Source organism: Rattus rattus, chromosome 2 (assembly GCF_011064425.1).
Source record: "Rattus rattus isolate New Zealand chromosome 2, Rrattus_CSIRO_v1, whole genome shotgun sequence".
Taxonomy (NCBI): Eukaryota; Metazoa; Chordata; class Mammalia; order Rodentia; family Muridae; genus Rattus; species Rattus rattus.
Window position 1 is genome coordinate 104,214,139 of NC_046155.1, and position 25,400 is coordinate 104,239,538.

General features: G+C 43.6%; 1 protein-coding gene across 3 annotated transcripts; it reads right to left on the minus strand.

Annotated features, from left to right (window-relative positions):
• Positions 1–5: 5 nt before the first annotated feature.
• Positions 6–21,483, minus strand: Fam160a2 (family with sequence similarity 160 member A2). Of its 3 annotated transcripts, none has more exons than XM_032893169.1 (12): positions 21,353–21,483; positions 10,685–11,016; positions 9,914–10,552; positions 9,437–9,595; positions 9,178–9,264; positions 8,809–8,976; positions 6,016–6,095; positions 5,665–5,828; positions 4,453–5,244; positions 1,901–2,079; positions 1,582–1,744; positions 6–537 (listed from the first exon to the last, which is right to left on the minus strand). In XM_032893169.1, exons 2-12 carry the CDS (start codon positions 10,820–10,822, stop codon positions 179–181), a joined length of 2,928 nt encoding a protein of 975 aa, XP_032749060.1. In that variant the 5' UTR covers positions 10,823–11,016; positions 21,353–21,483; the 3' UTR covers positions 6–178. The 3 variants fall into 3 exon arrangements, with proteins under 3 accessions (XP_032749060.1, XP_032749059.1, XP_032749061.1); XM_032893168.1 differs by having other exon boundaries at positions 5,623–5,828; XM_032893170.1 differs by lacking the exon at positions 6–537 and having other exon boundaries at positions 1,632–1,744; positions 1,878–2,079; positions 5,623–5,828.
• Positions 21,484–25,400: the final 3,917 nt, after the last annotated feature.

Consider the following 25,400-nt stretch of genomic DNA (forward strand, 5'->3'; position numbering starts at 1 on the left):
AAGAATTGAGCACAGAATAGAGATTTCCCTTTTATACATATTGCAACAAGTTCTCATAAAACATTCATCTGAAATAAATTAAAAAGTCCATTTGCCACTGCCTCCAAACATAAAAAGGAGCCCGTGTCCTGGATTTCAGCCCAGAACACAGAAGGCCCTGATTGTCCATGGAAGAAAATTAAGGATTGAGGGGCCCAAAGCCTGAGATGGGAGGAACAGATACCTCCTCTGAAGTATCCAACAAGAAAGGCGAGGTGACAGCATGGGCCTGGGAGATGGCAGCCAACTCCTTGAGAAACTCAGGGAAAATGACTGCACAGTAGACAGCATTCTTGACTCGAAGAGCCTCACCTTGGCGCTCAGAAGCCCCACCCCGGGGGAGTAGAACTGGAGTTGAAGCCCCTGGAGAGCCCCCACCTAGTCCAAGTCCTGTTCCATCTCGCCCAGGTTGAAGAACCTGTACCGCCTGTCGGGCCCTGGTTGGGCTGTGTGCATGCCGCAGGAGTAATTCCCCCAAGGATGGCCTCCGGCTCCTCACTGGAAATAAACAGGGGTATCAAGAAGGTGCTAGATCAGGGAGCCTGCCTTAGTCTGAGGAAGAGATTCCCCAATCCCCTTAAGTTATTGAACTTTTCCCCTGGGGTTCTGGAAGAAGGACAAGATGGACAAGAAATGAATTGAAGTCCATTTCTTGTCTCGTTTCTAAAGTTGACTGAAGATGAGAGAGGTGCTTTTTCTCAGTCTCACACCAAATCCAGCTTGTTCAGTCACTTCCCCTCCATCAAGTCTCCTCACAGCCAATATTTAAACTATTTTATTCCCAGCTACAACTTCTTCCCTCTCCATAATTCCCTCCCCCTAAAGAATTTAATCATTATTCTACCACCACCAAGACCACTCTCTTCAGTCTAATATGCCCTAATTCTTGTTTCCTATCATGCTCTAGATCAGTTAAGTCTCAACTTTCCTGATGCTTCAACCCTTTAATACATTTTATGTTGTGGTAACCCCTAAACATAAAATTATTTCATTGTCACTACCTAATTTTGCTACTGTTATGAATTGTAATGTAAATATCTGATATGAGAGCTCCAAAGGGGTCATGACCCACAGGTTAAGAACTACTGCTCTAGACCTACATACATATAGAGTCAACTGCTTCTACTTTGCTCTGCCTACCTAGAGCTGACCCACATCCTCTGCTCCTTCAATACCTACACGTACAACTGTAGTTCAGGACTGCTTCATTTCTTCACACTCTAGTGCCCATCAACAGTAGACTTCCTTACACTACTACTTCATCACTCATCAGTCCTTCTCCTATACCCACCAAGACCTCCCTCCCATTGGGTATACCCAGACAAATTCACATTTGTTTAAACTGAATAGAGCTGTCTAAAATACTGTCCCTTCTGCAGTTTTTGCTGATACTGCCAATTAGGCTCTTTTAATAAAATAACTGTATTCTCTGACCCAAAGCCTGGCATGAAGACTTGCTTTTAAACAACTCACCAGTTTGTGGATCTTAACTAATGCTGGCTACTGAGATATCTAGGGAGAATAAAGGAAGGTGGTCCTCACCTAGGGAATCAGAGCGGCGGGGGGTAGGTCCTGCTGTAGGACCCTCAGCCCAGTCCAGCTTGCCACGGGCAATGAGGTACTTCTTGGCTTTGGATAGCAGGGCAGGGAAGTCCTCTTGGGAGGCCGCAAAGCTCTCAATCTTATTCTTCACAGAGCCCAGCACCTAGGAAGCACAACTTATGACATTTCTCGTGGCTCCATGTTTATACAAGGCCTTTCTAGTACCACTGCACCTGTTCCCAGCCCACCCAAGGTCACTAGTTGTGGGCCTGGCCCACCACTGAGCCTGGACGCACCCATGCATGCATGCATCGCACACCTGCAGCAGGGACTTGACACTGGGCTGGAAGACCATGTTGGTGTTGAGCAGGAAAGAGCGGAGCAGGGGCTGGGGGTGACAGGCCAGCTGGGCCACCAGCCCCGTCAGCAGGAAGTTGACATAGACGGAGTTCTGCAGCATGTTCTCGAGTTTGGCAAAGAGCACAGCCATGAAGGGGCCTGGGAAGGGGGTAGGCACAAGGATACAAGGCCTGAACACAATGCATACTGCACGCATTACTCCCCCAAACAAGACCCCCACTAGATGAAATTATATTAAGTATCTGAGTGTGTCAAATGACCTGTGACCAGTTTCTCTAGAAAACTAAGGCAATCCAGATGCCCACTACAGACATTATAACCTATGAGTCGGACCTTAAGTTCTAGAATCAGAGATCTCATCTCAGATTTCAGACGTGCCCTGGGGCAGGATAAGCTGAAAGCTCACCAACATTTAGTTCCTTGTTTGTAGTAAAATAAATATACCTACCTCATATGATAATTAAGAGGACCAATGAGATACTGATGTCAAATATCAAGTACAAGATCTAGCAATTTTTTTCATTTGATTGTAATCATAACCTATACTGTATTTCTCAGTTTTCTAAGAAGCTTCGCTCAAGAAAACAACAGAATACAGAGAACCAAAACACAGAATAAGGTTCCAAGTGAGACAGAGTAAAATGAAACTGGTCACGAAGAAAGTAAAAAAGAGATGTAACAAAGAAGAAACTATGAGCTTCAAAGCAAGTATTAAGTCTTTAAGGAAACAAAGATAACATTAGCTCTGTTTTTCAGGAACAGGGAAATGAGTGAAGTAAACTAGACACTGAAGGAAAAGAATAGCTTAGTTGGGGAACAGAAAAGTGATTCAGGATAAGAAGGGATTAGTATTATGTCCTGGGAGAGATGCCTTAAGACATAACAGGACACTAGACCACTAAAGCCATCACAGTATTTCTAATGAAGGATTTTTGGAGAAAAGAGAGTATTAGATGAAGCTGTACTCACAACTATGATTCTGGAATAATAAACAAGAGGTGGTGAATCCTAAAAGATTTTATTCTACCATCTGCTGGAGGTGTCCATATTACTAGCCATAAAGCAAAAGTAATACTAGCTTAAGAGCCTATTAAATAAAATCTCTTAACTTTTTCCTTCTGCTCATTCCCTGGGAGTATCTTGTAAAGGATAATACAAACACTGCAAATAACTTTACCAAAAAGAAAAAGGAAAGAAGTACCAACTAACACATCAAGACTGTGGTAAAAACCACACTACCTCCTAAAGGCACTGAGCAGGAAAGGAGTAGAGCACTGGCTTAAATGAATAGAAAGATAGTTTTCAGGGTTGGGGATTTAGCTCAGTGGTAGAGCGCTTGCCTAGGAAGCGCAAGGCCCTGGGTTCGGTCCCCAGCTCCGAAAAAAAGAACCAAAAAAAAAAAAAAAAAAAGATAGTTTTCTATAGTCGGCTAGAGAAGGAATATGGCCCTATATGGTGCTATAACAAGATAGTCCCAAGTTTTCCAAGATATATAGCAGATAAACTTGGATACCAACAACTAGGATAGGTGGTGTCTTAGTCAACTTAAATCTTCCATAACTCACTGATGATAATCCCAGTGAAAAGCTACTATTTGCTGAGTTTTCACAATGTGCCAATATAATGGTAAATGATTTTCAAGCACCAACGATAGGTGCTAACTTAAGGTCTGCTTAATCGAAAGCCTGTGGTCTTAACCTTAGCCACTGCACTGCTTCCCAGACTGCTTTGTTTTCCCATGCTGAGATGTACATTAGAGCCTGATAAAGGCTTGTCTTGCTCATAAACAAAACAGAGTCAGCCCAAAATCTCAGGTTGGGCCTAGCTCCAGGGGCATCGACCCAAAAGGGCCTACCAGGGACACTCAGAACCATACTTTGTCATTTGCCCTCAAAGAGAAGTACTGCTTACAATCCAATCCTTATTAATCATGTCCTTAAAATAAGTATACCGGAAAGTCATGGCAACCAAGAAAGTACAAGACAGTAGATCAAAGAAATGAAATAGGGCCCTTCTTTGAAGAGACAGAAGGTTCTGTGCAGGAAGGAAAACAACAAAATGGCTGACTCCAGGACCATAAGAGACCTAGCAGAAGATTGAAAACTCAAATATACACTGTTGGGAGTGGCACAAAACAGAGGTGCACGTATGTCTTTCATACAGGACAGTACAATCATCCATGTGGCTCAAATGTATTTTTCACCACGCCCAGAGCATCCTACTTACAAATCCCAGAAAATGGCCAGACTAAAGGAAAAGGAGGAACATGCATATAAGGACATACAAGGCTCAGACATAAGTCAATATCCAAACCAGCACAAGCATGGAAAGACATATCAACAAACATGAGGGCACAGTATGACATGATATGAATGTAGAAGAGACTCAAGCAAAATGGATGACAGGCAAATACACAAAAATGGCATAGCCAAAAAGGTCTTAGAAATCGGCACAAACATGTTGAGAACATGCAAGAGTACACAGAGCGAAGGCTTAGGTCAAATAGCTTACCGGTGAAGGGCTGGCTGGGCAGCTGGTGGAGAGTCCGCAAAGGGCTGCTGAGGAAGGGGCCAGGGGGCTCAGGAGGGCAGGTGAAGCTCTCGTAGGCCTCCTCCTCCTCAGGAGGTAGTGGAGGCTCTAAGGGAGGCTCTGAGCCAGCTCCACCATTGCTCAATGCCACCTCCAGCTCCTGGAGCTCTTGCCCAAAGCTCTCTAGTCCTGCCATGCCCTCAGAGGTACCCTCTAACAATTCCCTAACTCCTTCCTGTGACACCAATCGTGGCACCAGACGAACCTTCTTGGCTCCTTCTGGCCATGGTCCTGGTACCCCATTAAGCTGGGGTGGGGGTAGGTAGCCAGGAGTATCCCCTACACCCACAGCTAGCCCCCGACTCCCTAGGTTTTCCTCCTCTCCTTCCCTCACATTGTCCCTGTCTTCCTCTGGCAGTAGGCTGCGTTTCTTAGTCCGGGAGCCAAGAGGGTTAGGCTCAGGAGGGGGGCGCTCGCCATCATAAGGGGCAGACCAGGTTCGGCAGGCTCGGACACAGCGGTCTACACCACGGCGTGCCTCACGCAGATACTCCAGGTAATTGTCTTCTAGCTCACCAGGCTCCTCTGCAGGACTGGGTCTTCGACCAGGGCTGGAGGTTGGTGATGCAGTAAGCCCTGGGGATCGAGGAGCTGGACCTGGGGACTCAGAGCCACTTAGGCTCTGCTGACGGAGAAACAAAGCCAGACGAGATGGTGTGGAGGGCCGGGGCACTGTTACCACGGATGAAGAATCAACACTGGGGCTTCCAGGGCCTTTAGAGAAAAAAGAAAAATAAGCAAAACCAAGAAGAGATCAAGAGGAGACAAGAGATCTAGAGACTAAAAAAGAAGAAAATGAGGAGGTAGAAATGGAACCATTTTGATAGCTGACTCTCCAGTCTCTAGACTAATTTATCCTAATTCACCACCTCCCTCACCACCTCCATAAATGAAATTATGCAAACAGAATACAGGACTGAAATAAGAAGAGGAGGGCTAGAAGGTAACCCTAAATTTCTCTGGAAATGCTAAAGATCCTCTCTGCAGGACCACTCACCAATCTCCCTAGAGAAGGACTGTACATATTGTCACCTTCCTCCCCTCACCCAAGCCCTGCTTTCTCTTTAGGCTCACCCAGAACCCAGGCCATACCCGAGATGTCCTCCCTTCTCCCTGGCTCTCTGCTAGGCCCACCTCGTGCCCACGAGGCATGCTCTGGACGAGGTGGGCTAGGGGCATGGTGTCGACAGCAGCGTGGGATTAGGGAGAGAAACTTGTCGGCTGCTCGTCCATAAAGATCCACATCACGCACAGCTGGCTTCTGGCTCAGCATCACATGGTTACATGGGACAAGATACCTGGAAGAGAGCAAAAATAAAAAGGGTGATCAGGAAAAACAAAGTACCTGGAAGAGCAGGGCAAGTGAACTAAAATGCTAAAGCAAGCTCCAAGAGACGCTCATAAGCAACCCCAATACACCCATCACCCCAACAAAATACTAGGCCCTGAGGGTCAGCCATCCCTCAGCCCTGCCCCCACAGGTACCTGAGAACCAGCTGCAGCAGAACATCCTCACAGCTGAGGTTCAGAAGGGTCCTGAAGAGACTCAGAGAGACCATGCAGAGCTGAGGGGGAAGGGGAGGGAGGGAGTCACCATAGGAGCTCTCTATCCTCCAAACTATTTACCAATGGGAACTACCATTCCCCAAACCCAACTAGCCACTCCTAGTTGGCCCATGTGACAAGGTCTAGCACATAATCAGTATACAAGTATTAACCAGATAAACACATAATCTTTGTGAGCAAGACTTTACCATTCACAGATAAATAATCATGTCAAATCCACTGAATTCTACAGACCATATACATAACTGAAGACTATCTGACCAACATACTGATTCCATCAATGTTTCAATGAGACCCCAGGAAAACAGACACTAAGAAAGACTAAAACAAAGTAAATGATTCAAAGGAAACTATAGCAATATGATAGCCAAGCAAATGTCAATCAGAGGGGACTGTAGCCAAATAGTACTTGAATGGCTACCAATAAAGAATCAGAGGGAACCTAGAAGAATCCCAACTGGGAAGTAGGTAAACTATGAGTATTGAGTCAGAGTCACCTCTCCAACACCAGTGTATCTCAGGAAGTGGGATAAAGAGCTCAGGGCAACTGACAGGAAAAGGAGAAAGTAAGTGGGTAGGTCAAGAGCAGGAAAACATTTTGTTTTAAAACAGAAAAGCTTTATTCCTTTCTGGCCAGACATAAATAACAGACCGGCAATAAGCTAACTCTCATAGCTCTGAGTTCCTTAATGTTTCATGCTTTCTTTATGGCAAATATATCAGATATCTTTGTCTTGTATAGTCTTGGCATTGCTTGCTAAATGGCTACTAGAGAATTAAATGGATCAATAAATGGAAAAAGTTCACACTTGGGGCAACAGAGATTTCCTAAATGACTACTTTATCTAGCAATGAGAATTCAGACTCCTCAATAGTAAGGTGAGCAGCAATTTAGTTTTTCAAAGACTTGATCACCAGAACCCGTAAGCATTTACAGTCCAAAAGAGACTTTACAGATGTGATTAAAATTATGAACCCTGTGGGGCTTCACAGTGTAGCTCAGTGATGAGTACTTATTTAGTAGGCAAGAGGCCCTGGTTATGATATACAGCATCAGAGTTTAGAATGTGAGGCTGTCTCAAAGAAAAGAAAGAGGGCTTAGGCATGTAGCTCAGAGGAGACTGCTTGCCTAGCACACACACAAGGTCCAGGGTTTGGCTCACAGTACTATTCCTAAGAAAACATTGTAAAGAAAAGAAAAACTGAGAAAGGGGCTCAAAATATAGCAGGGATGTGACCCACAGTTGTGGCTCTGAGAATGGAAGAAAGCAGTCAAGCTAGGGATGGTCCTTCACCAGGAACAACAGCCCAAATGTGTACTTCAGAATGAAAAACTATTGTTTTAATTCACCAAGTCCATGGTCATTTGTTTTGACAGCAATTAGAAACTAACAAAGATAACCAAGCCCACAAACAAGTTAGCCAGTGGGTCACTTGAAGGCACAGAAGTCAAACTAATGCACTATCTTAAAGGACTGGAAGGTGGAAATGAAATCATCTATATTTATCATGAGTATCCTGCAATCAGAAGAGATCTAGTTACTGTAAGAACCAGCAACAAAGAAGTAACAAGCCAAGAACATGAAAAGCTCCTAAAAACCCTTGGAGACTAATAGAAGTGCTAGAAACTAAAAACCATGAAAGAAAACTACAAAAGTTAAGATTAGGATGAAAATTGACAGTCAAAAGGATGATAGAGAAATGCACCTTGAGGGAATAACTGTCAGGGCAACCCATGGGGTTAGATAGACCTCAGACACAGGCATTCCCTACCTTTAAAATAAGGATAAAAGATTTATACTTTATAAAATTAAGTGTTTGATATCAGAAACATACTCACCTCTTCTTTTCTCTCTCCTCTCTAGAATGCATTAATCTTAATCGTCTCAACTCTCACTCCTCTCATTCTTTCTCCCTCTTGCTCAGCCATCTCTAGTCAGATCATTCAGTCCTAAAATACGTTACACTCATCCCCTATTACATGTCCTTTGCATATTGGTTCCTCTACCTAAATTATTCCCACTTAATATTCAAGAGATACTCCATCATCCTGGGCATAACGTCACCTCCTCTGGGACATCTTCTCTTCTAGCCAATTCATTCTTTTCTAAACTATTCGTTTGTTTTGCAAACAGTAACCTCAATTTTCAACTATTTTAGTAACTTGCTATCTATTTTCTCCATTAAATAGGCTCTAAGGTATCAGCAACAATATCTGCCATGATATCCCCAGCATCCAGTGACCCAACAGGATGTTGTAGCAATACAAATGTGCAAGTAGAGGCAATATAAGTGGGTAAGCAGGTGGATTTGTGCCCTGATTAGAGTTCAAATGCAGTCAATCCAAAAAGGAGAGACAGCAAGCCTACAAGAACTAGTAGAGAGACATTTATTAGTAGAGACTCTTATATCACCCACAGCAACTGAGAGAGTGGTAAACAGCTTAAGGGACCAGTGAAGCAGTACCACATTATGAGCACTACTTTGAGGCAAAGCCTAGAGCCCTGCACTACAGATGCACAAATGAAAAACAGGGAAATAAATTAAATTCTTTACTCAAAATGGCTAAAAGTTTAGTACTACATAGTGCCAGCTTGAAGTGACTGCCAGAGTTAAAACCCAAAAAAAGAGCAGGAACACTCTTGGACAACAGAGATCAGAGAAAGATGGCTCACCCAGGTAGTAAGCCAGGACAGAGTTTAAGAGCCATACCCGGGAGTTGCTGCCAATACGGGCAACGAGGGTGTCAAGGATGGTGTGGGTATCATGCCGATGTAACAACAGGAATCGCAGGAAGGTACGGAGCAAGGCAGGCTCTGAGATGCTCCGCAGGAAAAGTTCCAGATAGGCGGTACTCGCGATCATCTCCTCCACAGAGGTCTGGATGAAGGAAAGGGAACATTTGGAGACTTAGGGTTTCCCTACACATATAGTGATTCATATTCCCTGGGTTCTAGGAAACAAGAAGTATCAGAAAGGGAAAAAGGAAGAAGAGCACTACCCGCTGCCTCCCATATAAGTCCTTTCACTGGTCAACCACCCTCCAGACAAGGTGGTCCTATGCCTCACTATCATTCTTACCTTGTGCAGGGCAGGGCCCATGACAGGCACCAGGAAACCATTATGGATATAGTCAACCAGCTGCTTCTGCACCAGGGGGTGAGCTACCTAGATAGAACAAGAGAGAAGAAAGAGATGATCAAGAGTCCACTGCCTAAAGGGAGCATAAAGATAGGCATAATAACCCCAATTTCTATAGCAGAACTCCAGGAAACGGACCCTCTCACCCCAACTTCCCAGAAGGACCAAGTGTCATACCACTTAGGAATACTATCCCTACCTGAATGACTGCATTGCAGAACTCTAGGGAACTCATGAAGAGTGCAAGGGCAGGCACTCCTATCCAGTCTTCCCGGCGCAAGCAGTGCCAATCATCCCCTGGAACCTCAATCTTTCGAGGCAGTGAGGAGTACAGGGCACTCAGCCCTGTGGCCAGCACCTAAGGAGGGTTACCAAAGGCTCAGATAATATAACAACAAAAGGGAACTAACTAACCATAAGATTTTATGGGAATACAGCTAAAAGATACTACCAAGGCAGGTATTAAGTTGCCATGTATCAGGACCTCACCTACAACATCTGCCCTATCTAGCTATGCTCATGTTTCATCCCCATTCCAACATCAAGGAGTTGCTTTCAAATCTGAAGCAAAAGGACCTCCTTGATACCTAGCCTTTCCACGTCTCCTGGATAGAAAGATGCTGTCCAATGTTCACATGCCTCACCCTACCCCCCCCCCATCCTAGGGTTTGCTAACCGGGCAGAAGTAAGAGTGATCTGCGATGTAGCGGCCCACAGTGGGGCTCCCATCTGACAGAGCCATGAGCAGAAGTAGAGCATCACGGGCCTGCTGACCCAGGGTGCCTTCTCGATGGACAAAGGGGACAAGGCGAGAAAAGAGGAGAAGACGTGGAGCAGCTCCAGGCTCTGGGGGTGGCTGCAAGAAGAACTCGAGCAATGAAGGCTCCCGAGCAACACACACACACAACTGGCTGAGAAGTAGCACCAGGCCTTCATCCAGTGCTGGGCTACTGGGCACAGGGCGGCCACAGGCATCAAGCAGGGCAAGCAGAGCCTCACGAACTGGCCCATGCCGCAACAGAGGCTGCCGAGCTTCGCTCACTAGCATCTCAAATAGTTTCAGCTGTTCAGCCCGCCGTTCTTCGACCCCATCCCCAAACTCATCCCATTGCAGCTGCCATGTCAACACTCGGCTCAGCAGATCCTCACGCAGAGCAAACTCTAGCAGGGGCCCAGGGCCTGAGGGGGCTGAAGGAACTGCTCGATCCTCTGCCAGCAATGTTAGCATTTGGTACGTGTGGTTTCTCACAGCACTGAGATCATCTGCACCTCCAGCAGCTGCCTGAGAGCCTTGCCGCTCCAGGATTCGCACCACCTGAGGCAAAAAACAGGAAAGAGGAGAGTCTAAGATGAGAAGGTAACTGAATGGGGGGGATAATATCAAACTCAGAAGGTTAGAACTTTGGGACAGGTAACAGCCTAGGTATTTTGTCACGGAGTCTCCTACCTGAGACCAGTGATTCTTGAAGACCATGAGGCATGTCTCAGGGTCAGCCATGACAGGGGTCTGTAGACTGGCCCCTTGAGGTACACGGTGACCAGGAACCCGGGAGGCCAGCCTGCTCAGCCAGTTCATCTTCTCCATGAGGCAGGCTGGACAGGGCCAGCAGCCAGAGGACTACACTCTGAGAATGTACCAGCTGGAGGTTTTCTCCACTTCTGTCTCCAATCTGCTTCATCCGGTCTGTAGGAGCCAGTAGCTGGCCACAGAACCACAGATTACACCAAACTAGAGTAGTAGCAAGGCCAGAGTTCACTGTCCAGTCCAGTGTTGCAAATCTAATTCAAAGGGAGATGAAAAGGATAAACAAGCTCACTTCTCTCAACTTCCCTGAAACAATAACTCAGAAGCAGTCCACTGAAAATCACACAAATTACACAATTCCACACAGTACATGAAACTTACATGCCCAAAATAGAATGCATTCATTTCTACCACCAAACTTGTAGCTTCCTCAACAAACATTCACCTATATGCTTAGATCAAAAATCTGGCCAAAGTCCCTTGTTTATCCTCTTCCTTCCAATATCTAATTCATTCAACAAATCTTGTCATTCCAGAGGATTATGAGTTCAAAGCCAGCTTGGACTACATAAAGTTCAAGGCAAGCTAAAGCTACATAGTTTGTCTCATAAACTTTTTTTCAAAAAGAAAACAACAGGGATGAAAAGAAGTACACAAAAATCAAATTATGTCTATTATAATAGTTTCTAACGTAGCTTTCTTTGAGACAGGCTCTCAATATACTGAACAGGCTAGCTTTAAACTAACTCACTACGTAAGTTAGTTCATCATTCTTGCCTCACTGCCTCACCCCTGCCAGACACCATGCCTGGCTTATAGTTCTATCTTTGCCATCGTGAGAGTTCATTCTCCATTTAGCAACCATATTGCTTTTAAATCTAGACTTTACTACACCTCTTCTTTGTTGGACAGCCCTCAATGGCTTCCTATCAATCACACTAGTGAGTCCTAATTCTTTACCTTATCTTATAGAAGCCTATACAATGTAATCCCTACAAGCTTCTGACAGTCTCCTCCTCACTGATGCTTTAGTCACACAGTTCTTTAATAGTTTCTATTCCCTATGTCTAGAATGTTCTCCAGCTCTTCTGCTGGCTCTCAACAGTTCTATTCAAGTGCTATCTTCCCAGAGAAGTTCTCCGTAACTAACAATTTTCTAAACAGCTTATCTTCCTATCTTCACTTTCTAGTTCATAATCCCTTAATAGTTTCTATTATCTGAAACCTATCTTCTCTAGCTAGCTATCTTCTCTACCAAGAAATTGGTTCTTAGAGGGCAGGATCTGCCTATCTTATTTACTTTTGCATCTCCAGTGGCTAGAATAGTATCTATTTGTTAAGTGCTTGGATAAATACAGGCTCAATGAATGAACAAAGAGGTAACATATTTCAAACTAGCTACTGGCTCAGACCATAACCCATAGTTCTTTCTCCACCATATCTAACACCTCTTCATCAGTACTGTCTCTGAAGAGAAAAAGCTCTTCACAGAATTATGTGGTTCAACTGTGTTTCCTCTTTAGACTCTAAAGGAGCTGAAAGAACCCAGAAATTTGATCCGAGTGCCACACTTTCACCTAACGTTATATTAACCAACATATCCTTTCATCCATTTCTTTTACAATTAACCACATCACAACTAAAGGAAGGTGGCAACTGTGCTGAAGGACACCTTTTGTAGAAATGATCTTATACAGGAAAGGGCCAGTCCTACAGATCGAGAGAGGCATACTCAACTGATTAATTCAATGTATAACAATACTGATAGAAGTACTGGACATGTTGGGGATTTAGCTCAGTAGTAGAGCGCTTGCCTAGCAAGCACAAGGCCCTGGGTTCAGTCCCCAGCTCCGGAAAAAAAAAAAGGACATTGTACTAAGTAAGCCCTGAAAATACAGGTAAAACAAAAATGGGATAGCATAGGCAAAATAAATAGAAATATTTGCAAAACTGTAATAGAAGAGTGAAGCGATGCAACTAACTTTGCCAGGGGTGCTGTAAGAGGGCTCCACAGAGATAGTATCTGACTTAGGTCTCTAATGATACACCAGTTACACGAGGAGCTTTCTTCATAGCAAAAACAATAAAGTCAGGCAAAATGGCTTCCCAATGTTCAAAATGGCCTTAAAATCCCAGCACTTGGGAAGGCAGGCAGGAGAATCATGAGTTGTATTATAGCCTGAGCTATATAAGCTAAAAGAAATCTCCATAAAACAAACAAAAATAAAAAGTCTAGCAAAAAGTAGAACACAGGGAAAAAAGCATGACAAATCTAAAGTGAGCTGCAAGTTTAGTGAATCTTAATCACTACTTAGAGAGCAGAGGCATGGTACTGAGTTGAAAAGAGTGAAGGTTACAAACACCACTGAATGTGATGCTACAGGAACCTTAAGTTTTAACTACTGACATCCTGGAGACAAAAATGTTTTCAACCAAGACATAAGATCAGATTTACCTTTAAAAATACTTCAGATAGCATCATAAGGTAGAGCAGAGATAGATAGATGTCAATAGACAACTTAAAAGAAATTTAAAAAGATCTCTCTTTTTTTTTTTTTAAAGTAATGGTAAGGTAGCAAAAATACCAGTAAAAAGCTAAATCTTAGATTCACCTCTATCTAAACATGTCCTGTGCAATGAGTATTCATATCTATAATGTCTTTGGAAATTATTTAACCATTTTTCTTCTCCTTCTGCAGGAAGTCATATCATTCATCCTTTGAAATCCCAGTACCAATACAGCATCCAAAGATGTTTGTGAAACAATGGCACAATATAATAATAATAGCATATATACACATATGTGTATGTGTAAATGTACATATATACACACACACATGCAAACATATGTCACTTACTACATACATACCAAGCTCTGCTCAAAGCACTACTTTTTAATATACTCATTTTACAACTGAGGGAATCAAAGCCCAGAGAAGCTAGACAAACTGCCTCAAATTAGGCAGGTGGTAAACAGCTAGTCTAGAATATAACTAAAGATAATCTGCCTCTGGCTTTAAATCAAAGGGTGAAAACGGTAAGGCCTGGCACATCCAGAGATGAGCAAGAGAGATGATTAATGCACCTAACACTAGAGACTTGGGAGCCCCGTCGACTGTCTTGTGCTTCACAAAAGGTGATGAGATCAAGTACATTACACACCTGAAATGCCAGCACTCAAGACTAAAGCAGGAAGACTCATTCAAGGCCAGCCTGAGCTAATATAGCAGGTCCCCAATTAGCCAGATGAAAATAAGTCAGATGGGGGGAAAAAAGATGGAAAAAGAGGAGACAGAGAGGAGGAGGACAGACAAGAGTTTTAAGCATGTTAAATTTTGAGACACTTAAAGAATACTTCTAATATCCAGAAAATGGGCTAGGAATGCAGCCCCATTGGTAGAGTACTTTGTCCAACATGCACAAAGCCCTGGGTTCAATCCCCAGCAACACATAAACCAGGAATGATGGTGCACACCTACAATTCTAGCAGAAGTCCTAGATAATCTTCAACTACAAAACTTAGAAGCCAGCCTGGGTTGTGAGACTGGCAAAAATAGATAGACAGATAGACAGACAGACAGATAGACAGCATACTTAAGTTCAAGAGTGAAACTAAACTAGAGCTATAAAATTCAGGAGCTGCCAGTCCATAAGTGATCAATGAAGCTGCAAATGGCATCATGAAAGAAGGTAAATGTAGAATCTTTAAAAAAAAAAAAAAAAACAAAACAAAACAGGATTTTGGAAAGCAGAGTGTGGTGGTTTGAATGAAAATGGCCTCAACAGGATCATAGGAATAACACTATTAAGAAGGCTTCGCCTTGTTGGAATAGATGCAGCCTTGTTGTCACTGGGATTGAGCTCTGTGATTTCCAATATTCAAACCAGGTCCAATATCTGTCTCTCTTTCTGCTGTCTGCCAATCCAGATATAGAACTTTCACTCTGAGCTCCTTATCTGCCTCTACATCATGACCATAATGGACTAAACCTCTGGACCTGTAAGTCAGCCCCAAATATTTTTCTTTTTAAGAATTGCCATGGTCATGGTGCCTCTTTACAACAAAAACCTAAACTAAAACACAATGAGAATTCACTGACAAAGATTTAGCCAGATGAAATCTGCATCCCTATAATCCCAGCACTTGAGAAGCTGAGGGGGGAAGAAAGTTTGAGTTATATAACAAGATAATTTCTCAAAATAAATAAATAAAATAAAATAAAAATACCAGGCATGGCTATATATGCCTTTAATCCCAGCACTCAGGAGGCCAAGGTCTATGAGTTCAAAGCCAGCTGGACTATCTGCATGGAGCGTTCCAGACCAGCCAGCAGGGGTACACAGTGAAACACTGTCCCTCCAAAAAAAACCAAATATATACCCCCAATAAAAACAGTGAAGATAGTCAGAAATTAGAGACACGTAAGAAGTAATAATCTAGAAACCAAGGTATGGATGTTTCAAGAGACTGGAGATTCCTCATAATCCCATAAAAAGAACAAGTAGAATGAAGAGGGAAAACTGTCCACTGGTTTTACTGATTTTTTTAAATATAATTTCAGAAAAATAGTTAAAGAATGACTGAGAATTAGAGTATAAAATACTTGAACAAAATTCAGTGACAGAGAAGGATGAAAACAGGGCCATTTGTGTAGAAAAATGAGGAGGTTGGGAGTCAAGAGTTCATATGGTTCAGAAGTGAATGTTGCTGGCTCAGGCCTGGGAGGCTGAAGCAGGAAAATCATAGTGAGTTCCAGGCCAGCCTCAAGGATATTTGTCAAATGAGAAAATAAGTCTGAAGAAAGGAAAAAGATCACGTGGATAAATAAGTTAGGAATAGCAGACAAAAATAAGGAATATAATATCTGAGGGGAAAAAAGCATATACCATCTTTTTTGAAAGGAAGGAAGGAAGGGAGGGAGGGAGGGAGGGAGGGAGGAAGTGAGCAGTACAGGATGAGTGTCCCCTCAAGTAAATATAAATGCAAAGACAGAGGGAAGTATCTACCACCTCACCGCCCCCCAAATCCTCCACCCTCCACACTCCCACTCCAGCCTCAGCCTGCCCCCTCACTCAGGAGACTAACAGTAAGGGAGAAAGGAGAAGTAAGAAAGTAAAGCCACAGAATGGATGCTCACTCTTTCATACACAGCATCCTATAAACTATCAACAACTGCACACTAGTGGCTAAGAACAGAAAGAATGCACTGGAAAAAATACTCATAGTCCCAAGGATTTGAGGTCCCAGACAGGCACAGGCTGAGAAACACAAAGCCCACAGTTAAATGATAAAAACTCTTCCCTCTTACTGCTACTAGCCTTTGACAATGTATCAGCCTCTGCTGGTTTCTTTAATCACTGCCTATACCTTTGTAAATATAGTCCCATTATTAATTAAATTCTTGTGAAACCCAGCCTGAGCCATCTGCCACCTGCCACCTGCCAAGGAGCTTGACTGATACAAGAATATCACTGTTTACAGAGTACTCTCTACAACATATCTCATTTGAGCACTGAAAACAAATAGAAACCTTATGCTTGGAAAAGCATAACACAAATAGGAGGTAAGGCTTGAGCTCTAAAATTCCTCAAACAAAAGTTTAAATCTCAGTGTACCATCTCTCAACTGTGTGATATTAAATAAACCACAAATCTGAGCTTGTTTCCTTGTCAAAAAAATTCCTAACAAAGTAACTGCTTCTTTTAAGAAGTAAATGAGGTAACAGCACTTCAGGCAAAAAGCAAATCCTCTGTAAATTGTTTCTTTGCTCTTTTCCTTTCTGATCCTGTATGATAGGATGCTCACACCTCTGAGATAAGAGATCTAACCTGCTCTAAAGTATGTTCTGCACACTCAAGTCTCAGGATGCTCAGCAAAATAAGCCTTTCATGTGTCTAAAACAAAACCCCTCCAGGTTTTGGAAGATTAACAAACTGTTTCCATCGTGCAATATCTGAGGTACTCAGTCTTCCTCCCCTCCTTAACCACCACAAAGCACCTACAGATGTAAGACTGACCTCCAGGCCTTTTTGAACTACCTCCTGCAGGCCTTGGAAAAGAACCACATAAAATCAGCATCTCAGAGGTCAAAACCAAACATTTAATCTAGGCCCTGTTCGCATGCTGAAAAAAATTTCAAAAAGGTCTTTCCTTGGTATTGCTACCACCTCTTTAAACTCCTGGCAAAGAGGCAGAACTGCATTAGCTATGATGCCCTTTGTCCCAAAGCAAAGTCCAAAAAAAAAGATAGATTCCTCGGTCTTCCCTATTTTATCTTCAGGCTAAACCACACAGTGAGTAGGGAAGAAGCAACTGACTTCCTGATCTACACATGGCCAGAGTCAGCCACTCACCTCAGGGTCCAAAGCACAATAAATACAGCTTTACAGGCCCACAGAGCGCAAAAGCTGTCAACCAACCTTAAGACAACAGAGACAGGAAGTGGCTCAGCTTCAGCCTCTCTAAAGAACCTTTGCCCTGGGAGAGGCAAAGAGAAAGAAGTAGGAAGGGATAGATAGATAGACAGACGTATATAACTTTACCAAACAAGGAGAGACCAAAGACCAAAGGTCCAAATGACCTTCCGAGAACAAACCTCTTCCTAAGCAAGACTGATTGTTGGCATAAAGCCGTTGCCCCAAACACTGAAAGTGGAAAGACTTGATAAAACCTGTAGAAATGGGAGGTGGGGAAGGGGGTGACTCAATAGCCTATCTGGAGCTCAATTCACACATACCATCCCTGCTTTTCAATGTCTCAGACAAATGGGCTTTCAGAATACAGCCCACCTCTCCCCATACCACCTGGGCCTCTTACAGGTATCTCTTCATCTCAGTCATAAGGCACAGTGAACTTCTCACACACAGTGATTGTCTTTACAACAGTGAACTCCTCAGTGTCACACATGGTTATCTCTATACCTGTTGTTTGAGGGTGACAAAGAGGAAGTCAAAGACTGGGTGAAATTGATCCTAAAGGGTATGAAAAGTTCACTGGGAAGAGAAGAAAAGGTGTTCTTAGAAGAGGAAACAGCTTTTACAAAGATTTCAAGGCTAAAAAAGTAACATGTTTGTTAGAGAACTGTGAACAATTTATTCAAGCTAGAACACAGAGGAGGGAGTGGCAACAGACAAGGCATGAAGAGGTGAGTTGAGGCCATATTAAGGAAATTGGATGTAGTCCTACAGGCTACAAAGAGCCAACTTTTTTAAGCAGCATAGTTCCATGATTGAGTTTGTATTTTTAGAAAGATCATTCTAGGAATAGGCAAGAAAAGATCAACTTTTAAAGCAATAGACATTTTTAAAAATTTAGATAAGCACCAAAAAGCTTAGGACTCAGGCAAAAGTTGGTGATGATGTGGCAATGGAGATAACGGAGGAAAGTATATTATCATCTTAGTGACTGACCAAATTTAGGAGGTAAAGGAGCAAAAAGAATAGAGGGTGACACCAAAGTCATCCTCTGGATTGATATAAGGGCAGATGATGGCAAAATTTAAAAAAGGATCTTTGGGGCAAAAAGACTAAGTTCTGTTTCAGGCATGTTAATTCAAAGATCCCTGTGGAGATTTCTGCATAAGTGCCTATGTATATTTAGAACACAGGGACTGAGACAGATACAGAGAAATAATCATATCATTCTTTTTATATTTTCACATTCTCCCTTTAAACTAAAACTATCTTTTTCTCCCCTAACCAGAATGAGAACTCTATGAAACTTCATAAGACTATAACTTATTTCTATTGTTATCTTATGGGACTGAATTCACAAGAATTTGTTGAAAGAATAAATGAATTTGTTTTCCTAGCCCTTATTAACAGTACACACCACTACAAAAAATGTTTCTGTCACTACAGCATTCTGATCCATGTTACATCCTCTCAGCCCTACCATTCCTCTATATATCAGAAGTTGAAATCTATTTTAATTAATGTGTTATTGTGGCAACAAAAAGTTTAGTATAGCAAACAAAAACTTTCAAATTCTGTGCCTTCTCTAGTACAACAAAGAATTTAGACAGACCCTAAGAATGCTCTAACATGCCAGCCACAGTAGTGAACACCCATGTAGGCACATCTCTGTGACCAGCCAAGCTACACAGTGAGACCTCAGCAGGGGCGAGGGGGGCGGAGGGGGGGACAAAAAGGAGTTGGGGAGGGAGAAGGAAGGAGAGAAAAAAGGCAAAGAAATTCTCTAACATGTGATTAACATAATTATCAGTAATATGCACCCAATTCCTATTCCATGTCATTGATACACTATTAATCAAAGCCCTCATACCTATGACATGCTCACACCCCTTACTTTTTTTTTTAGTATAACAATTACAAATCATAAAGAAAACTTCTTGCAGGTATGAAGTCCTCTATTTCATCACAACTTTTCCAATACATAATGTGCCCTTTGCCCGCACTGCCTTTACTCTCTATTACAAATCTTCCTTCCTCTAGTCACTACCACTATGAAGATGACAAACTGACTTGTTTTGTTACTCTATCTCTGTGAGACTGCTAGATTTTGAATCTGATTCTTCATCTGTAAAATTCCTTCCTTTGCCTACTTCACAAGGTATTCAACAAATTTTGAGGATGCTATGTAAAGCATGTCGCTTTGATTTTATATGAATTAACATAATACATAAGCATGCATGCTATTCAGATATCCAAAGTTACATAAAATTACTATATTAAGTACATGGTTCTTCGACTTCAAACAACACACACACACACACACACACACACACCACTATCATTCTGAATGTCAGGATTTCATAAACCAGTAGAAATATTTATTTTTAAAAAGATGATCAACTTTTTATTTTCATGACTTTCTTTAAACTTACCACGTACTTTATCACTAATTTCTTCACTGAAAGAGCAAAGAGCACCTTAACACCAAAGAAGTAAGAACAATAATATTAGAGTAAGTTAACCCCACCCCTCTTTTGGCAGTATTGGGATCAAACTGTTGGGTCTCGAACATGGAAGGGCATACTCCTACTGAGCTACACCCCCAGGATACAACTTTAGTTCTTCCATCCTATCTTATACAGATGAACACTACCATGGACTAGATCCACACACAGCTCAGTGTTTAGGGACCACTACTACAACCTGTAAAGCTTGTCAGTCCTAAAAAGTTCTGATTATCTGGCCAGGCATATCATTATGAAGAAGGCCTCTCTGGCCTCCAGAAAGAAGAAATGAAAATAGATCACAGACCTCTTTGGTCTCCAGAGAGAAGAAAATATATCACAGGATAAAACAACTCCCTCTGAAGCTGAGATTTTTTTAACAGGATACAAACTGAGGCTGCCTCAAATTCTCAAGAGATAGTCTTCATAGACCTAAATATTGTTATGGTTAAAGGAGGCTCAAGATGCCTCAACTACATAGCAAACTGTCAGCAGAGAAGATCCAGAGATGTGAAAATGGCCATATCACTGAGTAAGACCAACTTCCCAAGTTCATGTCTGTACGGCTTGGAAAATACAACTAAAATGAACTTAATTACAGGGTACAGAGGAAAAGATGAACTATAAAAGAATAGAGAAAACTTTCCAGGTGGTCAAAGTGTTTGGCATCTTGATTTCACAAATATGCACATATGTCAAAACATGTGTATGAGCAGTTTAATGTACAAAAATTTACTTCCACAAAACCTTGTTTTGTTCCTGCTTCTCAAACTCCTAAGGAGAGCAAACCTAAATACAGTGCTGCAATGGACAAGCCATGTGGCTTCCATGAAAGTAGAATTAGCAACTGACAGTCAAATACAGATGACAGCCATAGGTAAGGAGGGTTGTAGTAAGAGTGTCCAGAAGCAGGCTGAGAGAAAATATGGGTAGTTCTATTTCTCCACCCCTCAAAAGAAAAAAAAAAAAAATCTTTATGAGTGTCTCATCTTAAAGTCTGCCTTATAAAACAGAATCTGAGGAAACTCTGGCTCCATTATTACTCTCTGGATGACTAAACCTCAAACATTTTCATTATCACAGTTATTATTGCTCATGATGCTGCTTTGTGTGTGGTGTTTTTGGTTTGCTGTTGTGATTATTTTCCTATCACTTTCTAAAACATCTATGGGCACAGGGCGGGCAAGTGCACAACACTTGCACCTGTACTTTACTTGATCTAAAACTACTGCTCTCCCTGGACAGGACATCCAAGGAGGCCCCACAACCAACCTCATCTCTCATCCAAGTCTCACAACCAAGCCCTCTCTCTTTCCTCTCCTACATCAAGGCGCAGCCATGCCCCGCAAGTTCCCGCCTTGGCCTTTAACGCTCCCCCATCCTCGCACAGGCCTTACTCCCTCAACTCTTGTCCCAGGACGTCCCTCACCTTTCCAAGCTCAGCGAACCCACACCCTTTGCAAACGGTGGTCATGAGTTCCTTCAACTGGGCCCTTCAGATCTGGACCCAGAATCTCCTCTAGTCGACTTCCTGGTCCACAGCACCTAGGCTGTCCCCCTGCCCGCTACCTCACACGTTCGCAGCCCCTCACCACCTGCCAACCCCTCACCCTGTCCCTTCAACGCCAGCAATTCCCAAACCCGGTGCCGTCATCCCGAGTCCCCTCGGCACCTTGCGCATCTGCGCGCGCTGCGGCCCACGCGTCTCTTTCGCTTGCACCGCGCCGCCCTGCCCGGGCCTGTCGGCGGCCGGGCTAGGTGAGTTCAGGCCGCCGCCATCGCTCCTCAGGCGAACCAGCCGCGCCCCGCCCCGCGCCACACGCAGCCCGCGCCCCCGCGCACCTCACGCAACCGCCCAGTGACGCACCGCTAGACAGCGGCGTACCAGCTCATTGGCCCGGCCGGGCCCCAGCTAGAGCGTCGACGCTCGTTTCCTGGCAACGGCCGAGCGCAGGGGCGTGGTCTCCATCCGCATTCCAAGAAAGGAGCGGCTCCACACCCTCAGGCCCCGCCCCTTCGCGCCGCGGACTCCGCCCTTCTGAGGATTCCGGCGTTTCATAGGGGACGACCTGAGAAGAGGAGGAGGCCTGCGGGCAGGGGCGGGGCCTGAGGAGAAAAATTCGAACCGGAGGGCAGAAGGCTGCTCTAAGGGAGGGACAAGCTTCTGAGGCCAGGATAGACTAGACCTTGGAAGGCACCAGCCAGATAGAGGGCGAGGCCGAAGGGGCGGGAACACAGTCTCTGGGCGGTGCTTAGAGCGTCAAGTGGGCAGGGCTTTCCCTATCGGCCAAGGGCCAGTCTGTGGGCAGGGCTCTGGAAAGCTCTCCTAGACCAGGCTGGTTGCTACAAGGTAGTTTGTTTCCACCAGACTTGTACACGCAGGTTGGGTTCTACCTTCCTACCACGCAGACCTCCTCTTCCTGCCTCTCCCGAAGCTTCCGCGACCTCGTGGAACGCGGAATAAGTTCCTACACGACAGCCTGGATTCCTGATCCATTAAAACCTGTCTCAGGGCTGTAAAAGGAAAAGCATCTAGACGCAGCACTTAGCATGATTTCTGTGCATAGAAGATGAAAGAGCTGAGAGATGGCTTCCAGGGGGAAATGCTGGCTGAAACAAGAGTGAGAAACACTAAAAGAATTAGCAGTTTCCGATAAAATCTGTAGTTGAAAGTATTCTAGCAGTGTTACCTGGTTGTGATCATTCTTCTGTGGTTACTTAAAATGATGGATGACAGGGAAACGTGGATAAGGAGTTTACAGTTTGGTGTGTTTTTGTGACTTTTCTGCGAGCCTAAAATTGGTTCATATTAAAAGTATTCAAAAAGAAGAAAGAAATGGAAATTTCACCTTAAAGAATTAGGGGGTTGGGGATTTGGCTCAGCGGTAGGGCGCTTGCCTAGCAAGGCCAAGGCCCTGGGTTCGGTCCCCAGCTCCGGAAAAAAAAAAAAAAAAAAAAATTAGCTATACTAAGGCAATGGCCATGACCCCCGAGAACACCAGTACGGTGTGACTGGAGCCTGGGAGCATGCAAAGCAAAGATCAGATAAGAAGGAAAACGGAATATAGACTACTGCAGGACTAGTTGACCATTTTAGTTTATATTGTTTTCTTAATAATAGATACAGTTTTAAACATGGTCAGGTGGACAGGGCACCTTTTCAAATGGTCATTCAAAAGCAAAGCCCAAAATAGGATTAAGAATGTAGAAAAGGGGGGATTATAGACATTAGAAAAGTTTGAGAATTAGCCAACTGTAAAAGGGAAGGGGAAGGATTAAATATTGATATCCTGTATAAATTAAAAACAATCAAAGGGAACCAGAGAGATACCATCATAGTTAAAGCACTGACTGACCAAGTGTGACAACCGGAGTTCAAATTCCCCAGAATCTACATAAATACCCGGTGAGTGTGGTGACCCACCAGTACCTGGCCTTGGAAGGGAACGGTTTTGTTGAGAGAACCTGTCTCATTAAATCAGAGGGAAGAACAAACAAGTATGATTTCTTCAGTCTTAGGTCTCCACCTGCACATACATGTGCCCACGCACATATAACACACACACACACACACACACACACCACTCGAGGGCATACTCACAAATTTCCAGAACTGGGGGCATTGTTATGAGAGGTGGGAGTAACAGTGACTGGAAGGGAGAAGAGCGACTCCTCAGGGTTATAGTAATAGTTCTGCTTCTTGATCCCAGTGCTGAGCTGGGGAAGTTCAATTTGTGAAAATGTAATATTCTAGATTACTGTTGCTACAGTGATAGTGGTAGTTACTATATTGGATGTATTAGCTGTGCATTGCTGTTACAAAATGAAATTAATAACTTGAAATAGTTTATCTTGGCTTAGAAATCTCTGCCCATGGTTGCTTTTGGATCTGTGGTGAAGAAGGAGATTGTGCCTCAGAGCATATGGCAGAGGAGGCTGTTTGCCTCATGCCATCCTGGAAGTAAAGGGTAAGAGAAAAATGTTCGAACCCCAGTATTCTTTTCAAGGGCATACTCATTGGCATGCTACCTGTCTCCTTCCTAAAAGTTCTACTCTCCCCATTTGTGCCAGAAGCTATTGACCAAGACCTCAACACATAGCCTGTGGGGTACATTTAAGACCCAAACCATAGTACTAAGTAACAAGCCACTCCAAAGTAGTGGCACAACCCAGAAGGCCTGTCATTCTGTGTCCAATAAGATGCAGCTGAAGTGGCTTATTTCTATCCCGTGAAATCTGAAGCTGCATCTAGGAAGCTCAAATGTGGGAGTGACTTGAGCCATCGTTTGAATCATCTAAAAGCTTCTTCAGTTGTACGGACAATGCTGGGCTGGAACAACTGGAAGGCTGAACTTAGCTCGGACTTCTCGAGTTTCTCACAGTGTGATAGACAGAATCTAAGAGAGCAGCATCCTGAGAGGCAGTGATCACAATTTGCATGCCAAGCTACCCAGAAAGCAGCAACGTCTTTGATGGTCTAACCTCAGACATCACACAGCATCACCCTTAGTATGCTCTATCAGCTGGCAGTCACAAGTGACAAACATCAAAATATTTGTAGTCGTTTTGTAAAATATACACCACATTACGTAATACTAAATATTGGTCCCAGGTGTTTGGCTATGCCTTAGTTAGAGTTTTACTGCCGTGAACAGACACCATGACTAAAACAACTCTTATAAGGACAACATTTAATCAGGGATGGCTTACATGTTCAGAGATTCAGTCCATTATCATCTAGATGGGAACATGGCAGCATCCAGGCAGGCATGGTGCAGGAGAGGCTGAGAGTTCTGTATCTTCATCTGAAGGCAGCTAGCAGAATACTGACTTCCAGGCAGCTAGGGTGAGGGTCTTAAGCCCATGCTCACAGTGACACACCTACTCCCACAAGGCCACACCTCCTAATAGCGCCACTCCCTGGTCCGAGCATTTACAAACCATCACAGACTGAGAGGACAGAAATGGGTGTTGGGAAAAAAAAGAGTAGGTGGAAGAAGATAACGGTGCTGATACAATGGTTGAAGGTAAAAGCTTGAGCCTCGCCACTGCAATTCGCTCTCCTAGGTGCACCAACTGACTTCAAACATTCTACTCTGACCTCCGATCTCCATAGTAATAGCAGCAGGGACATCAGCCTGAGGGGGAAATTATAGGAAATATGTTTGTTTTTTCACAAAAAGAAACGTTCACAAGAAAACTTGAAAGAAGTTGAGGGGCCACAAAATATGTCCAATGGCTGGCGGCATTGAGCATGAGAGATAATAAGAAAGGAACAAAAGTAACATAAGCCCCAAAGGCGAGGTGATGCGTATGCAGATAAAGCTGTGGCCAGGGAAAACACCTCTAGGTGAGAGGCACCCCTTTGTCCCTAGAGACTAGTTTAACACCTGACATGAAGAAGCCGCTTGGCACATAATTGTTAAATAAATAACTAGGCCCAAACAGAGAGCCTGCATAAAGTGAAACAGAATTCAAACCTACACCAAAGGCAGGCTTGGGGAAGGCGAAAGAAGACAGCAACAAGAGTGAGCTTCCTTCCCAAGCATCCACCTCCCATCACCTCCAGGGACCTCATTAAAGGTGTTTAGCTGGGCAGGTGTAAACCAGCCTTGGGCCTGGGAGACAGGGCAGGGTGCTGGAGCTCCGTTGCCTCCACCCACTCCATACCTGCTAGCTCTAGCTGTGTTGCTAAGAGCTTCAAAGACAGAAAAGACGCA